Source organism: Bison bison, unplaced genomic scaffold (assembly GCF_000754665.1).
Source record: "Bison bison bison isolate TAMUID 2011002044 unplaced genomic scaffold, Bison_UMD1.0 scf7180017864118, whole genome shotgun sequence".
In the NCBI taxonomy this organism is placed as follows: domain Eukaryota; kingdom Metazoa; phylum Chordata; class Mammalia; order Artiodactyla; family Bovidae; genus Bison; species Bison bison.
Window position 1 is genome coordinate 2,606,480 of NW_011494690.1, and position 19,273 is coordinate 2,625,752.

The 19,273-nt window shown below is 36.0% G+C and overlaps 1 protein-coding gene across 1 annotated transcript in view; it reads right to left on the reverse strand.

Moving 5' to 3' along the window:
- USP8 (ubiquitin specific peptidase 8) overlaps positions 1-19,273 on the reverse strand; it is a 51,273-nt gene that overhangs the window by 23,348 nt on the left and 8,652 nt on the right. The window contains exons 2-6 of the mRNA XM_010839496.1: positions 13,528-13,696; positions 10,018-10,162; positions 5,297-5,382; positions 3,367-3,529; positions 929-971 (exon numbers count right to left, since the gene is read on the reverse strand). Of these exons, the coding sequence (XP_010837798.1) occupies positions 929-971; positions 3,367-3,529; positions 5,297-5,382; positions 10,018-10,162; positions 13,528-13,631 (541 nt within the window). The 5' untranslated portion in view covers positions 13,632-13,696. The remainder of the gene's footprint in view (positions 1-928; positions 972-3,366; positions 3,530-5,296; positions 5,383-10,017; positions 10,163-13,527; positions 13,697-19,273) is intronic.

The following is a 19,273-nucleotide window of genomic DNA, read 5'->3' on the forward strand; positions in this document are numbered from 1 at the left end:
CCATCTTACTTCCTTTTCTAACCACCAAGATCACTTTGACATCAAAACAGTCCAAAGGGTGAAAACAAACCACCAAGAAGGGTAAAATCTAAGCAGGGTGAGATACAAAAGAACATATGGATAAAAACTATCTTAGAATGAATTGGTAACAGCTTTCAGGAAGGTACCTCACTACACTCAGTTTTACTTTTTAAACTGTTGTATGGCAATATTTTAAATAGATAATTTTAGTGTTACAATCACTGTTGAAGTTAAATCTTTTCTGAGAGAGGAAAACTTAGGTAACTGCCTAAGTCTTATTGTTTAGGTCACACCCTTGTTACTGGCACGTCAACACCACCTATGGATAACATCCAAATTACTGGTTCAGATTTTTTTTGAGGGGAATGAAAGAGGCTTTGAATAATTAAGTCTACCACTCAGAGTCATAAGTACTAACAGTTACTTATATGACGTTTACTGTGTTCTAAGAGTATCACAGGCATTAACTCGATCACTCCTTACAATAACCCTAAGAAATAGATGCAATTATTATCCCCATCGTATGGGGGCAGGGGTGGGGGGTGGGGAACTGAAGTAGAAAGGTGAAGTAATAAGCTCAAAGTGAAACTCAGAAGAGTGTACTCAAATCTGAGAAGTCTGACTTCTGAGAGTCCAGGCTCTCACCCACTATGCTAAGGTACATCTTGGGGGGTAAAAATGACAAGTACCAACTGTAATTTTGATGTTTTCAAATGTATATTACCAAAAATATTCCCTATGATATCTAAGTATAGACTATAGTGCATTTTCAGTATTACTGTACAAGTTAGGAAAAATGATAGAAGCTCACATATAGATGAAACGAAATGCTAAGATCTCACTGTGTAAAATCTGAGATCAAGAGATCTCAATAACCTAAAAACTCCCTCTTTCTGAACACACTTACCTTTCTCTGTAGTCTCATTTTTTTCACTCTTTTCACCATTTATCTATTTCATAGGGAAAAAAAAGTTTCAACTTTAATAGAAACAAAAATGTTTACAGAAAGAAAAAGTCCAACTTTAATACTTCTTTGAAACTGAAAGCCTTCTAGAAAATGCAATGTGCAGGGTATTGGCATTTTATAAAAATACAGATGAACAGTAACGGCATTAGCAGGCTACTCTGACAACAGCTGAAACAACTAGTAACATCACATTCATACGTCATTTCCTCAAATTTTTCTCCAGTTAAAGGTGAAATATAATTTCAAAGCACAAATTATTAGAGAAACTTAGTCTTTAACTTAACAAGACAGCACTTCTTACAGGGAAATAAAAATTCCATTCCCTTCAGCATCCTCCAGTATAGACTTAAAGGAAAATGAATTAATACAAAATTTGTATTTCCTAACCAAGATAAAATGGGGTAATTCTCTAAGGCAGTAGTCCCCAACCTTCTTGGCATCAGGGACTGGTTTCGTGGAAGACAATTTTTCCATGGACCAGGGCGGGGGTATGGATGGTTTCAGGATGATTCAAGTGCATTACATTTATTGTGTACTTCATTTCTATTATTATTATGTCAGCTTCCACTCAGATCATCAGCCATTAGATCCCAGAGGCTGTGGACCCCTGCTCTAAAGTACTAACTTATTTTGCAGATGGGAAAACTAAGGACCCACAAGAATTTATAGATCTATTTCTGCATCACTAAAAGTAAAAAAAGAAATGTAGATTATGTGCCTCCTAATATGATATAATATAAAGTACACAGTATCACCTATAAGCATTCTTGTCAAAAAAAAAAAAAAAAACTGAACCTGAATCTAACTGAGCTCTTAGGCTGAACTACCAGCCTACAGGAAATATAGGAGACAGAGGAACAAGCTAAGTGACACAAGGAGGAAGTAATCAGATAAATCCAGAATGTGGTTCATTTTATAGAACTGATCTAGTATTAAAAAGCCAAATGCAAGAAATGAAAAATGAGAAGGAGACTCAAGTACAGGATGCTATAGAGACTTAAGACACATTGCAACCAAAAGAAAATGAGTGGACCTTGTTTGGATCCTGATTCAAACCGATCAACTCTAAAAAATCATGAGACAAGTGGGTAAATATTAGACTGGGCTTTATTTTATATCAGGGAGTTATTGTTAATTTTGTGAGGTAGGAAAACAACATGGTAGTTATTAAGAAAAACGGTCCTTTCTTTGAGATGCATACTAAAATACTTAGCGGTAACATGATATGTCATCCAGAATTTGATTGAAGAAAGAAGAGGTGCAGATAAAAACCAAAGCAAACGTTAGTTGATTATTGAAGCTGTGTTAACAGAATTTAATTGTATTCTCTTTTCAATATAAAAAGGCTAAACAAAAGTAAAAGTAATGAAAGATAGCCTTGCTGTTGGAAAAGCAGCAAAATCAAAGTTTAAAAGTTCCTTTCATATAAGTCTTGGGAATCTTGACTTTTTTTTTATTAGCCATTTGACCTATAAATGAGTATGTCTCTACAGCAGTACTATTTATCTTACATTATGAGTTCCTAAAATCAAAAGATTGGATTTCTTCACTTCTTTTTACATAGTACCTCACCCACTATCAGAAGCAATTCAACTACTACTTCTTAATGAAATCAGTGATGACCCACATACAAATGATAGGTGAAAGCTACAAAATGCTTAGGAAAAATTAAAGTAGAAAATTTTACATGAATTTCAAACGTGCTTAAGGAATTATATTTTACAAAGAATAGCTTCTGAGGAGGTTAAAGGCAGGGAGTTATATTGATAACTGGTAGGTATCACTAACAGTTTCTGGCAAACAAATGATACAGCTGAAAAAACTACAAGTAATCGTTGAACAAAATGGAACCCAGAAGAAGGCAAAGAGGAAGGGGAACCTGGGACAGAGAAAAGAAGAAAAAGTAAAAGGGAAAAAATAAGAATAGAAAAAAGGTTTCATACCAAAGAAACAGTGTACCCAATCTTTCCCTAATGTAAATTACATTTATTAAAAAGGAGAGACCTTAAAGATCATCTATTTTAAGACCTTCATTGGCCAAACTAAGTCCCAAAACAGTTAAGCAAGACTTGATATGGGACCCGAACTCAGATATACTGAATCACAGTTCAAATGCCCTTTCCACAACTCTAGTAAAGTCTATAATGACTGCTAAAACCTAATAATATACACAACATATTTCTGTAGAAGCATCAAAAAAAAATCTGGAATCTACTAAAGCTAGAATTAATTAATTCACTTTCTAGTGAAAATCCATTAAATATTATCCTTACTGCCTAAAAAGAAAAGACACAGTGAGTGGTATTTCAATCCCTCTTAAGCAAATCACGTGACAAGAAGAACCAGTCTTTCTAGCTCACAGAATAAACCTGAAATACCTTTTGGGTTTTGTCTTTGGCATCCAGTACATTTTCCAAAGAACTTTTATCTGATGTGCTATCATCCTCTCTTTCTGCTTCCTGCTTTTTCTGTTTCTGCAGCTGCTCTTTCTCCTGTCTGTCCTTTTCTTCAAGTTTTTTCCGAACTTCAGCTTCTTCATATCTAGTTGAAAAAAGAAGTCAAGATGTCTTTTATTGGCATAATTGTGGAAAGTAAAACATATCCAGTTCCTCACCTTGAAATATTTTATGGCTGTATTCTTTCAACTGAAATTCAATTCCGCCAGTGTTGTTACAAATCACAAATTTGCCCTCTGTAGATTTATTTCAAATTGCTCAAAAAGCTTGAAAAGATACTCTATGCTCTCACGTGGAAGTTGTTTAATATTCTTTTTGCTCTTTGCCTCTCACTAATTTCAATCCTTTGAAGATTCAAATATGCTGCAATTTCCTTTTCAAAGGATTTACAGTCCTAAAATCCTAAAGCTAACTATAAAGCCTTATTATTCAATACCTCAAAATACAAAAGTACAGACTTTAAATAAGTGAAAGAACCTAAAGCCCCAAAGATCGAGGAATAAAGAACATGATTATTGCTATTAGTAGTATGATTAGGTAAATCTAGGCAATACAAGAGTAAACAATAATGGGTAATTCCAAAATTAGAAGAAACTCTAATTCTACTTGGTTGATTAACTGGCTAAAGGAGAAAGGGAATAGTGATTCTAAATGATTTCATCCACCTTAACGTATTTCAACCCCAAGATTAGCAATTCTGGAAAGGACCAAGGGAACACATTAGTTGGAAAAGATAATGTCTAAGTAAAGGCTATGATGTATACAAGTATCCCTGCTTTTCCAAAGTTTTCTTTATGCCACTTCACTTTTACAAAAGACTTATCCCATGGACGGAGGAGCCTGGTAGGCTGCAGTCCATGGGGTCGGGAAGAGTCGGACACGAATGAGGGACTTTCCTTTCACTTTTCACTTTCATGCATTGGAGAAGGAAATGGCAACCCACTCCCATGTTCTTGCCTGGAGAATCCCAGGGAGGGCGGAGCCTGGTGGGCTGCCGTCTATGGGGTCACACAGAGTTGGACATGACTGAAGTGACTTAGCAGTATACATGAGTACCTGTTTTTACTAACTGAAACAAATCTGAAGATGATTTTCACTTATAGAAAAAGGTGAAAAATGAAAAACAAGTGCTTAGCAGTTTTTTTCAGCAAGCTGTTAGAGAAGTAGTGTACACCCTGGGCAGAGCTGGCACTGCCAAGCTCCTTCCCCAGGAACTACACTAGCATCTCAGCACCAAACTGTTATAACTTTGCACTGTGTCTGTGAGCATCTGTGCTGTACCTCGATTATTTGTTTTGTGCATCTGGTAACAAGACGTCTTCTAAGGTATTGCTTCTTCGCCCTCTGCCATTTCAGCTTAGGTATGGTTTCACAGAACACTTTACTTTCAGATAGCAAGGGAAAACCTGTTTAACTATAATAGGTTGGTGCTATTAACTGATCTAAGTATTGAAAATCCATTGAGAAAAAATAGTGAATTAAAAATAGTTCCCTTTTAATTTTGTTATTTAAAGAGTGACTAATGACTAAAAACTGAAACATATGGTGTTACAACATGTCACTGCAACATGAAGCATATGAGAAAATCATGTTTTTCTGAAGAATCCTGTCAGAAACTTAGAAAAAAATGGACTTGAGTTATAATCTAATACACCAATGCTTATCTTAACAATGTATCAGTCTAAACATTTAAAACTTTCAGTAAAGAATATTAATGGTAACACACAAGTAAGACTTTTTCCCCAGGAACTGAAATTTATATGCATGGTCATATATAAATGAACAAATTCTAAACATTATTTTTATCTTCTAAATATACATTTTTCTAAAGATTTCATAATAGTGTCCATACCTGAGTTTAAGGCTTTCAGAGAGTCTCTCAGCTTCTTCAATAGCTTTTTTGATGTTTGCAGGTCCAAGTATAGAATGAAAGTGGTCCTAAAATTATATGAAAACCATTTCATACTGTTGGTACTAGCTACTGCACATAGCACTAATGCTAAAAACAGAAAATCATGCTGTGTATATAAACAAGTTTAGATAAAAATATTACGACTGAATAAAATCCTTTTTAAAACTTTAAACCTACATTAATGCATGACTTCTCCAGTTGTTTCAAAAATATTTCTTCATATCATTAGTGTGCTTAAAAGTAAGTACTTTGTAACACATCTTCAAGGAGTGTAAATACTATTTTCATTGCTTATGAATAAGTGCCAAAAAAGCAAACTACATATTTTAGAAGCAATATATATTTTCCTACTGTAAATTTGTTACTTAGTTTTTTTAGTCTCAGAAGCAGTAAAGCAAATTCTATACCGATCTACAGCATAGCATTTTTCTTATTTTATTTTATTTATTTATTTTTTAATTTTATTTTATTTTTAAACTTTACAATATTGTATTAGTTTTGCCAAATATCGAAATGAATCCACCACAGGTATACCCACGTTCCACATTGTGAACCCTCCTCCCACCTCCCTCCCCTCCCCTCCCTCTGGGTCGTCCCAGTGCACCATTTTTCTTATTTTAAACTGAGATGTTTCCTTCTGCTGCTGCTGCTGCTAAGTTGCTACAGTCGTGTCTGACTCTGCACAACCCCATAGACAGCAGCCCACCAGGCTCCCTCGTCCCTGGGATTCTCCAGGCAAGAACACTGGAGTGGGTTGCCATTTCCTTCTCCAATGCATGAAAGTGAAAAGTGAAAGGGAAGTCGCTCAGTCATGTCCGACTCTTAGCGACCCCATGGACTGTAGCCTACCAGGCTCCTCCATCCATGGGATTTTCCAGGCAAGAGTACTGGAGTGGGGTGCCTTTGCCTTCTCCGATGTTTCCTTCTACCTGTATTTTATACCTACCTACCCCCCAACTGGAGGTAAATCACTGTAGACATAAAACAAATTTTACACTTGAGGAAACCATAACAAAAAATCAAATGCCAGGAAATAAATCATCAATAATATAATCTATGTATCTACGTTAAAACACACACAGACACACACACACAGGTTTAGTACATAAATTATTAACAAGTACAATGAAGTTTAAAAAAAAAAATCACTTCCCTAAGGGGACATTCACTGGATCTTGCAATCAGAGATATTTTCAAATCACGGCTGGTTTGACATGACAGTAGTATAGTGAGACTCAGCTAACTAAGTAATGGAACTAATTTGCCACAGCTTATCACTATGACTTTGCAAACAGAGCCTACTAGCACAATTCATCACAAATGATATTGTACTCAAAAGTTATGGAAGAGCTGGTAGGATAAATTTGTTGATAACAACTATCATATGTCTATCTAACCTAAAAGCAGATTGTATTTTAGTTGATTTTATTCTTCTAGATTAAATAAATAAAAGGGCATTCACCATGTAATTTTAATAAAAGTATAGTTTATTCAACATTATATCAACTAAAAATTGTAGTGGAAGGGAAGTGGAATTACTTCCATTTTCACAATGTTCTGACTATTGATGTACTACTTTAAGAGAAAATAAAATATAATCATTAACATTTCTCTGATAAAAACAAAATATAAAGTACAACCAAAAAAACACTATGAGTTGCTTTGTTAATTTTTTGGTATGAACTCATTTAAAAGCCTGACTTAACACTGTTGAAATGCTGAAAAAATTATGTTTGGGCATGGCTGTTAAAAACTCCCAGAAGACATTCCCCTAATATCAGTGAGGTTTCTTGTCAATAATTATCTCTCTCTGTGCTCTTAAAGGAACACAGCTCAAGTAAGTATAACATTTTTCCAACTTTTCAATAGCATTGATAATTAGCAGAATAATGAAAAAAATGTCCAATACTTATACAACTAAAAGCATTTGCTTCTTGGTTTACCTATTCCTGAACACACAAATTCAAGCAATTCTAATGCTTCCCGAACAAAATGGTTTACTAATAATAATATTTAGGATTAATTATCAAGATCACCATGGAGATGTAAAAAAATTTTTTTAAAAAGGAAAAAAAATATTCTAACTGCATCTAGACTTTGCTGTACTAATATTTTCAGTATATCTGCCTTCCCTTTTTTTCAGATAACCCTAAAAAATTGTTCATAAACTGATATTTGTCAATGAATAAATAATAAACATGTTTTCTACTATTGAACTTGCTACATTAACAAGTTTTCTCTAAATCTTGGTGTAAAACCAGTGAAAAATGTTTAAGTTTCTGAAGAAGGCTGGTCACATTACATTCTGTCCCTTTGGATTTAAAGGATGAAAACCAGAAAATATGTAGTTACTAAAATTAATACTTCATATACTTAAACTGCACCAGAGAAGCTGAGCTAAATGAAACAAAAAACAGTTATACGACTGAAGCAGATGTGGTACCCCAGACAGAGCAAATAGAAAAAAACAATCCCTTTACAGAAAACCAAGAACTGAACATCTGCAGCATATGAAGTAAAAGCTTGGGTTACTTGAGCCTTTGCAGGGAGCTTCTTCACCTGAACAAGTCCTGCCACTTTCAACTATTAATGATACATTCTTCAGAAATGCAACAGATACTCTGTGGAAATGGAAAAATTTCTAACTGATTAAAATTTACTCCAACCTCTTCAAGCTTTAAAAAAAAAAAAGTAAATACATAACCACTCCCAATCTTGTCAAAGAAAAAAAAAGTAACCACTAAGTTAGAAAAATAAAGCAAAAGTTAAGTAAGTACATAAAAAAATTGGCTCTACCACAAAAGACAAAAACGCAGACACCAAAACTACCGCAGTTCTCCAAATCTTCAAATCTTTCAGTATCTTTTTTATATTTCTGACAGAATTCAGATTTATGTTTTAATGAATAAAACATGTTTACAATAGAAATAAGCAGAATAACTGCCACCATTTATTCAATCACCCATCCAATATTTATAGAATACTTACAGTATGATAGGAATGATAATACAAGACTTATCTCTGATTCTTACTGCAACCCACCAAGGAAGTTCCCCTTTACAGGAACTGGGGGTGCTCAGGATAGATGAAGGAACTTGCTCAGGAGCCCAAAGTGAGAGAGCGCAATCCCAACCCATGTATGTTCCACCCCAGTCTGTGATGTTTTTGTGATGCCACCAGGGTCTTCCAGCACTGGGTTCTTTTTTATTATTTCATAAATAAGCTAAAGCTTTTAGTTGTGGGTAGCCCTTCATAACCCATACATATGTATTTAGCAGAGTGGCTTTTCTTCAATTTTATGTTGAGCAGAAACAACATGACTCAAAGACCCTCTGAGTAAAATGTCCATTACATAATTGTTATTTTCAGAAATCTTCCAGTGGAGTTAGGAAACACATCAGGGATGACAGGAAGTATTAAATACATGAATTATTTACTGGTTCTAAGCAGCATCTTTTTAACAGATATGGTAAAAACCATCAAAGAGGGTGCAGAATAGGGCTCCATCTTTATCTGAAGGTAAGTATGTTCAAGAATGTTCCAAGTCAGGACCATTCCACCCACCTCTAGACAGGAAGATGAAGCTCCAAATGCAAGGGGCTACCTTTCCAAAGCTAGATCTAAAACCCTGTAAAGATTACTAGCATAATTTTGCTGGTGAGAAGAAACACCAGCAATCATTTGCCACCATTAAAGAAAATAGTAAAATTATCCCATAACCCACAACCAAAAGAAATTATCAGTCCCATTACTGTGGACAAAAAAAAAAAAAAGGTTATTTTGAAGAGTAAGAGAACTTCTCTTTTTATGCTTCTATAAGTCAATTTAAATGAAACAAGCTAATTCTGCCACTAGTGAATCAAAGTAAAAATCACAATATTAATTCAAGAATGGCTTGTCTACCAGGTAAGAAATCTATGAGCAGGATTTTGCTACTATTCTCTAGTAGCAATATCATTCCTAGGTTAAAGGTAGAACCATGAACACAATATTCTTCCCATTTCTTTAACCCAGTTTCTGTTTTCTTCTTTCGTTTGTTTCTGGTGTGATAAAAATGCAATCATCTTCTCCAGCAACACTTATCCCAACCAAAAATTCTCTTTACCCACTAACACCTCTCCCACCATCCCTCCTGGTGCTTCAGCAAATTCAAAGAAAGGCACCTGGCTCAAAGGACTGAAAATAATAAATAAATATATAAAAATGGAAGCGGTCAACATTAATTTTGCAAGCTGAGATCTTTAATATGGCTATGATGTCAATTAAATACAAGAGCTATCACATAAAAACAAGTGACTAAACCCTGACTCTTGAAAAAGTATAACTACAGTCATATATTTCTTACTTAATGCATGAATAAACTGAATCCTTCCATTTGACCTGGCAATAATTACAACAGAAAACTAACTACGAGTCTGTATGTTGCTATAAACTTGTTCTAATGCAAAGCAAATGAAGTGTGTGTATACAGTGCGAGTATGTACACACACACACACATATAAACTTGCAAATAATTAAAGTAAATCTTTAGTTAGCTTTTTCTGCTTGCAGAAGAATTTGAATTTGCTGCTAAATTTCAGGGTTAGTTAAAAATTTTAGAGATGAACAGCTCTACCATGTGACAATAACTTAGCAAATAAAAGCTTAGAAATAAAGGGTACCTGCTGTTGCATGAAATCAGGCCTTTTTTTGATAAGATTATAAACAGTCACATATTTCATATATAGCACATAGGCCCTTTCCTCATCACGATCTAATCTGCTTTCTTCTGCAGTCTTGAAGATCTTCAGGGCACTCTGTACATAACTTAAAATCAGAGGAAAACATAATTATAACACTTGACATCTGGGAGGAAAAAGTCATGTATAAAGTCTACAGAGAATCTCAATACATTTCATAATTTAGACTGCACTACTTCAGAATTGATACAAAGTTAGATATAAGTTTGGATACAACATGAAAATTTCCCTTATGCTACAATTAAATACTTACGTTTCCTAAATTTTTTGTATGTCACCAAACTGTTCAAAATGCACCTAAGACTAGTTTTTTTTTTTTTTTTAAACTTTACATAATTGTATTAGTTTTGCCAAATATCAAAATGAATCCGCCACAGGTATACATGTGTTCCCCATCCTGAACCCTCCTCCCTCCTCCCTCCCCATACCATCCCTCTGGGTCGTCCCAGTGCACTAGCCCCAAGCATCCAGTATTGTGCATTGAACCTGGACTGGCATCTCGTTTCATACATGATATTTTACATGTTTCAATGCCATTCTCCCAAATCTTCCCACCCTCTCCCTCTCCCATAGAGTCCATGAGACTGTTCTATACATTAGTGTCTCTTTTGCTGCTAAGACTAGTTTTTAAAAGATTACTACAAAAGATAATCCTGAGGCAAACAGTCCTCCAGCATCCATATAATAGTCATACTCTACAACAGAGCTGTATACTACTCGTATTGAAGTAGGGGAGATAAAATAGTTACTATTTTAAAGTTAAATACTTTTCAATTCTCCTTACTCTTTCCTAATTAACCATGATGTAAAATTCTCCCCACCCAAGAAACTAGAGCCAGGAAAGGGGACATGAGTTTAATCTTTTAGAGTTTTCTACACAATAGCTGAATGATTCACTGGCCCTAAAAGGAAAAGAGATTTAAAGTCTAAAAACATGTCATCTTAAAACTCCACTTCAATAAAATAATTTGAGGATTCTATGGCATTCATTCTAAGGACATTTTCCTGATTTAACAGTCCTCTGAAAGCAAATTAATAAAACAAACATTTCTACAAGAGGAATTCATTCACCTACAACTAAAGTTTCACCAACCAAGTTACAATACCGATCTTATACACGATATGCTTTATCAATAATTTATTTCTACAAAGCAGTGCATCCGGTTTTCTATATTTTTCAAACTATGCTCTAAGACTGAGACATGGATTAATGATGAAGTTGGTCAGGTGAAGGAATTAGAAAACCACAGAAAGGAACAGGGGCCAAAGCAGTCTCTAAGACGGAAGGCAGTCCTACACAAGGACAATCTGTCAGTGTGTATGCCCTCTCAAGCATAGCAGTGAAGGCCTAGAATAGAGGTAAACCAAACCAGAGCTTAGTAAGGAGATTCTCTAAGAGTTTAGGAGTGGGTGCAATAGCCCTTAGGTTTTTCCAAATTTCTTTTCACTAAGATGCATGTAAATCTCATGGGCCCATACATACCAGATCTAGCTGAGATGGCTGCAATGCCTGTGTGAGTCCAGTGAACCAGCCACACATCTTAAAAGGATTCTAGCATCCGCTAGACTAGTACTATGACATTGTAACAATATGAGTTGTGGTGGTACATTTAGGAAGTTCCTCCAAGATACCACTTCCTGTGGGGTCAGGGTAGTCCTAGAGCTAAAGCAGACACTGCTAAAACAGATTTATCTATTTTAAAATTAGATGAAGCTCTCTGAGACAGCTTCAAGATGGTTTTATCCTTCCCACTATTTCCTATTTGAAAATCATTCCAAGCGAGTTTAACAGAGCTACTTTCTCTATCACCCCATCAACACCAACTTGGCTCAAGAAGTAGGCCAGTCACTCTCTCATTCTTCCGACCCCTTCCCCACCCAAAAATCTTTTTGAAAGCCCATATTATCTTCAGTAACCTTTAAGAGTATCAGTTCATTCTAGACTTTTCTTTCCTGATCCTCTTTAAAGTTCTTACTATTCTGTCTTCATCCATGTTGTATTGATATTTTCTTCCCATCTTGTTCATTTCCTCTACAAAATGACTTATAAAGATGTCCCAGTGCAATCACAGGTTTAAGATGCCTCTTCACAGGTTCATTTAGAATCATATATATTATTTTTTAGAGCCTTACATTTATCCCCAGTCACAGAACACGTGTTTTCCCCCAATTTCTAAAATCTGACTGCCTCAAGTGTAGGGTATAAGGCTGGCAAGACCCACCTTTCTTTCTGAAACTCTCTCAACTCTGTAATAATATAGTTACATATGTCCAAATCATCTCCTTTGTTGGTCAAAATAAATTCAGAAGAAAAGTTCCCCTACTGCCTCCTGTCCTTACCGGAGATAAAACTATCAACAAGTTAACAATTTTAGTGATATCCCATTTTAAGCTAAATAACTTCCAATAAATATCAAAATACCCAGACTTCTCCATCTCTACTATATTTTATCTCAGGGCAAATTCAGGAAGGTATTATCTCTAGCCTCTACTACAACATACAGTTGACTTCAACATAAACAGACTGCATGTCCTCAAAAACAGACACACAAAAAATAAACCATTATGTTAAAAGTTCATGTCAAATTGGCACAAATACGGTGCTGAATACGGCATAAAAAATACATATTTCTTTTTTTTTTAATCAAAGAAAGACTGCTGCTAAGTCACTTCAGTCTTCTCTGACTCTGTGCGACCCATAGATGGCAGCCCGTGAAGCTCCCCCATCTCTGGGATTCTCCAGGCAAGAATACTGGAGTGGGCTGCCATTTCCTTCTCCAATGCATGAAAAGTGAAAGTGAAAACACTCAGTCATGTCCGACTTTCAGCGACCCCATGGACTGTAGCCTACCAGGCTCCTCTGTCCATGGGATTTTCCAGGCAAGAGTACTGGAGTGGGGTGCCATTGCCTTCTCTAAGAAAGACTATGCTAGAACCATATTTTATATATGAGATACACAAGAATAAAAATGATCTTCAATTAAGTACATTTATACTGTTGCAAAGACATTAACTGTGGCTGAATGAGGTTTGTAGAATCCTTGCAGACTTTACCTCTTAAACTTACAATGTGATACATTTGTCCAGAGAACAGATAATATGCATGTTAGCAGAATATGTATGTATTTTGCCAAGATAAAATTAAGAACTTCTCTAACTCATTTAATAAAATGGAAATAAATTAAAAGTTAATAGCTATCCCCCACATTTCATAAAGTTATTTTATATCACTTTGCTTTTACAGAAGACCTAACTCAATACTTCTTTTTCAGGAATGGAAAGAAATTCGAAGGGAATTTTTGCTTTCATGAAAAAAAGATAATTGTTTCCTTTCTTTACACTATTTTAGCTTACCAAACACTTCATAGAACACTCTAATTTTCAATAACAGATGATACCTGAATATAACTCAAACTAGCAAAGTATACATACTTCTTAGTGCTTATTTTCTCTGGTTTAACTTCTGTCTTCTTATTGAGGTCTTTTAGTGAAGAACTGAGGTAGAGTTCTTTAGGAACTGAAGCCACGGCAGGCATGATGAATAATCTTTACTCTTCCACTTCCGCAATGAATCGTGTACTTCATTAAAAGGAGTTCTTTTCTGAAACAAAATGAACACATATAATCCTAAATCCACCAACAGATGAATTGATGAAGAAGATACGGTACATATATACAATGGAATACGACTCAGCCATTAAAAGAATGAAACTGCCATTTGTAGCAACATGAATGCAACTAGAGATTATTATACTAAGTGAAGTAAGTCAGAAAGAGAAAGACGAATACCATATGATATCTCTTATATGTGGAATCTAAAATACGGCACAATAGAACCTATCTAAAAACAGAAACAGATTCATAGACATAAAGAACGGACTTGCGATCGTGGCGGGGAAGGCACAGTAGAGAGGAGAGCCGGGGGGGAGGGACGGACTGGGAGTTTGGGGTTGGTGGGTGCAAACTATTACATTTTGATAGGTAACAACAGGTGCTAGCACAGGGAACTAAACTCAGTATCTGTGATAAACCACAACAGAAAAAATATACAGAAAGATGTAGGATATATATATGTATGACTGAGTCACTCTGCTGTACAGCAGAGACTGGCACAACAGCTGTAAATCAATTTATACTTCAATTAAAAAAGAGATAACTTTTTCCCTATCACTTATTTCCACAATCTTAATGCTCTTCATTCTATCAGTTTAGGAATATTAGATGAATGGACATCAATGAACACTGACTCCTATGATGCTGAGTAAGGTACAACTTAAGGGGGGAAAAGGCTTCTGCTCACCTATGTCAAACTCCAAAAGTACCCCAATTTGCTTTGATTCTAGTCACATTTTACATTAAATATTAATGCTTTCTCATTTCTTGATACTCATCCCTTCCAACCTTGTGCCACTAATCCACTCTTATTCACCAAATCTAGCTATTTTTCTCTAAAAGTCATTGTTATAATTTTAAATTTTTTCCATCTATACCATCTCTATGCATCTACAAACACAGATTTAATTAAGCACTTGAATTAGTAGTCTCAGATCTATGCATTTAGAAACAAAGATCTCATACATAAACATTTTCTACTCTCCCCCCTGCCCCCTGCCCTGTGAGTTCTATGTCTAAACCTATCAGTGATAGGGCAGAAAAAGCTCTGAACCATACCATAACTCCCAAATGGATTAATCAACATTAAATACATCCTTCTCCTTAGGTATCTAACTCATCAACAATGCATCTCCAGGGGAACACGTGTAAACCCATGGTTGATTCATATCAATGTATGGCAAAAACCACTACAATATTGTAAAGTAATTAGCCTCCAACTAAAATAAATAAATTTTTAAAAATTAAAAAAAAAGAAAAAGAGAGTGACACCACCAGAAAGCAAAAAATAAAAATAAACCAAAAAAAAAAAAGAAAAAAAGCAATGCATCACCAAAGCAGCAAAGAGCATCCAATAAAGAAAGAATACAATAGGGATCCCTTGGATTTCCAGATAATAACACTGAGGGTCTTACCTTATAAGAAACATAATGCTACATGTTAAATTCACAAAGGATATATAAGTCATGGCCCCTGATCTCCCAAGATAAACAGTTTAACTGGAGAACATTCCCTAACCCGCTATGCTCAGCACCTCCTCAATCTCTGCTTATGCCCCTAAAGCTGAGTGAAAAAGCATGAATACATACAACATGACACCTTTTGTATGAAGTTTTAAAACAAACTAAAACTAGCAATATATTGCTTAAGGATAAAAATCAGATAAACCTATAAATAAAAGTAGGAACAGTAAACATAAAATTCTATTTCTGGAAATGTGGAGGGTATAATGCACACATGGAGCTTCAGGGGTATCAGTAAAGTCAGGTTTTATTTCTCAAGTTGGGTGGTATATTCACAGATGCTCACAGATGATCATTTTATTTATGTATTTATTTAAGTATAATTGATTTACAGTATTATACACTACAGGTGTACAATACAGTGATTCACAGTTTTTAAAGGTTATATTCCATTTATAGTTATTAGAAAATATTGGTTATATACATCCTCTAGCTTATTTTACATATATTAGTTGGTGTGTTGTGCTGAGTCACTTCAGTCACGTCCAACTCTTTGCGACCTCATGGACTGTAAGCCACCAGCCTCCTCTGTCCATGAGATTCTCCAGGCAAGGATACTGAAGTGGGTTGCCATGCCCTCCTCCAGGGGATCCTCCCAATCCAGGGACAGAACCTGAGTCTCTTACATCTCCCGAATGGGCAGCTTGGTTCTTCTACTACTAGCGCCACCTGGGAAGCCCATAATAGTTGGTACAGATGATCATTTTATTGTAAGGCTTTTATAGCATATAAAATAACATGTAATGTACTTAACATTTTAAAATTTTAGAGAAACCAATTATATTAATATTCTATTAACAATGCAAATGTGAATAAAATATCCAGCTGTATAAAAATATGAAAAGAATACCCAGACAGATGTAAGTTAGAAGTTATGGGTGAAACAAGTAAACGTAAAGTTTATGTTTGTAAGCACTCATTAAAAAGACAAGACAGATTTGGAATACAGTCTGGTATATATAACATCACTGAACACAGCTTCCACACAGTGTTATGACGGGAAGCAAGAGCACAGCATTAAGGAACAAAGGAATGGAAGTAGACTGTAGATAACTTTTTTAAAATGGCAATAAGAAGAAAAATGATGGGATAGAGTAGTGCTTCAGAAACATAATTTCTTCTGAAACATAAGCAACGGTTGAGGAATAATACTTCTGACTAAGGAAAAGCACACTAAGGCCAAGAAACTAAGTTTCCTGGAAGGTGCTCAAGGAAACGGGAGGCCTTAGTGATGCTACAACAGAAGGTGACCGAGGGCAAGGAATGTTGGAGCTTGGACTATTCAGGAAGGCTAGAGGACACAGGGCTTCCCTGGTAGCTCAGCTGGTAAAGAATCGCCTGCAATGTAGGAGACCCCGGTTCAATTCCTGGGTCAGGAAGATTCCCTGGAGAAGGGATAGGCTACCCACTCCAGTATTCTTGGGCTTCCCTAGTGGCTCAGATGGTAAAGAATCTGCCTGCAATACAGGAGACCTGGATTTAATCCCTGGATTGGGAAAATCCCCTGGAGGAGGGCATGGCAACCCACTCTAGTATTCTTGCCTGGAGAATCCCATGGACAGAGGAGCCTGGCGGGCTATAGTCCATAGAGGGTCGCAAAGAGTTGGACACAACTGAGCAACTAAGCACAGCAGAGGACAGAAGGTTAAGGGTAATAAAACTTACCCTGCCTTTTCTACCCCCACCTAGCTCAGCTAGGATTTTAAGCTTACTCAGTCATAAGAAATATTTGCTCCCCTTGATATAGGCTAACTCTTGAAATATAATTTCCAAAAAGCCCAATGATTTTTCACTGGTAACACTAAGTGTACTAAGATAAGGATTAACGCCAGAGATAGAGTAACTTAGCACCAGTCCGATAGTATCTGTCTTTTCCAACTCTATCCTTTTTCTGGGTCATTAAGTATTAGTGGTCTAATCACAGAACACACATTCAAAAAGTCAGGTAGAGTCTATTTTGTTGATTCCTGACAATCAAGTTTCTTGGTTGGGAAAGAGAGCTATTTATTTGAACCTTCTAAGTTGAAGATCGAGAATATGTCTCAGTCAAATCTGTTTCTCATGATTACCTTAAAAGCTTGGATCTTTGAAAGACAAAGAATATTAAAATGTATATGCTACCTAGGCAACTTAAAATAAAAAACCATTAGCCATTTCAAAGTTAAATTCAATTTGAACATTCACAGATATTCTACCATAGAAGACATTGTGCTCCCAGGAACTCAAAAATTATATGAGATCCATTTCCTCACAAAGTTTAAAAATTAATGTGAAAGAGAAAATATTAAGTAGTGTTAATACAACATGTAACCATAAGTATCAAACTATAAAGTATAAATAATGTACAATAAGAAAAATTAAGAAGATCAAGTATAACTAGAGGGATCTTAGGAAGCATCAGGGAAGGGATTGCATTTATGTGAGTCTTGGTGAGAGAAGGCTTTTTGATAGATAAGCAAGTATGAGGAAAAAGTCAAAAAGTAAAGAATATTTTTGGGAACTAGCCAGGATAGAGAATGCACAAGGATTTGCTAGTTAGATTATATTCTTTGCAGCCAAAGATGGAGAAGCACTATACAGTCAGCAAAAACAAGACTGGGAGCTGACTGTGGCTCAGATCATGAACTCCTTATTGCCAAATTCAGGCTGAAATTGAAGAAAGTGGAGAAAACCACTAGACCATTCAGGTATGACATACAATGGGAGTAAGAAATAGATTTAAGGGACTAGATCTGATAGACAGAGTGCCTGATAAACTACGGATGGAGGTTCATGACATTGTAAAGGAGACGGGAATCAAGACCATGCCCAGGAAACAGAAATGCAAAAAAGCAAAATGGCTGTCTGAGGAGGCCTTACAGATAGCTGTGAAAAGAAGGGAAGGAAAAAGCAAAAGAGATAAGGAAAGATACACCCATCTGAATGCAGAGTTTCAAAGAATAGCAAGGAGAGACAAGAAAGCCTTCCTCAGTGATCAGTGCAAACAAATAGAGGAAACCAACAGAATGGGAAAGACTAGAGATCTCTTCAAGAAAATTAGAGATACCAAGGGAACATTTCATGCCAAGATGGGCACAATAAAGGATAGAAATGGTATGGACCTAACAGAAGCAGAAGATATTAAGGAGTGGCAAGAATACACAGAAGAACTATACAAAAAGGATCTTCACAACCTAGATAATCACGATGGTGTGATCACTGACCTAGAGCCAGACATCCTGGAATGTTAAACCAAGTGGGCTTTAGGAAGCATCACTACAAACAAAGCTAGTGGAGGTGATGGAATTCCAGCTGAGCTATTTCAAATCCTGAAAGACGATGCTGTGAAAGTGCTGCACTCAATATGCCAGCAAATTTGGAAAACTCAGCAGTGGCCACAGGACTGGAAAAGGTCAGTTTTCATTCCAATCCCAAAGAAAGGCAATGCCAAAGAATGCTCAAACTACCGCACAATTTCACTCATCTCACACACTAGTAAAGTAATGCTTAAAATTCTCCAAGCCAGGCTTCAGCAGTACGTGAACTTCCAGATGTTCAAGCTGGTTTTAGAAAAGGCAGAGGAACCAGAGATCAAATTGCCAACATCCGCTGGATCATGGAAAAAGCAAGAGAGTTCCAGAAACACATCTATCTCTGCTTTAATGACTATGCCAAAGCCTTTGACTGTGTGGATCACAATAAACTGTGGAAAATTCTGAAAGAGATGGGAATACCAGACCACCTGACCTGCCTCTTGAGAAACCCATATGCAGGTCAGGAAGCAACAGTTAGAACTAGACATGGAACAACAGACTGGTTCCAAATAGGAAAAGGAGTACGTCAAGGCTGTATATTGTCACCTGCTTATTTAACTTCTATGCAGAGTACATCATGAGTAACACTGGGCTGGAAGAAGCACAAGCTGGAATCAAGATTGCCGGGAGAAATATCAGTAACCTCAGATATGTAGATGACACCACCCTTATGGCAGAAACTGAAGAAGAACTAAAGAGCTTCTAAATGGAAGTGAAAGAGGAGTGAAAAAGTTGGCTTAAAGCTCAACA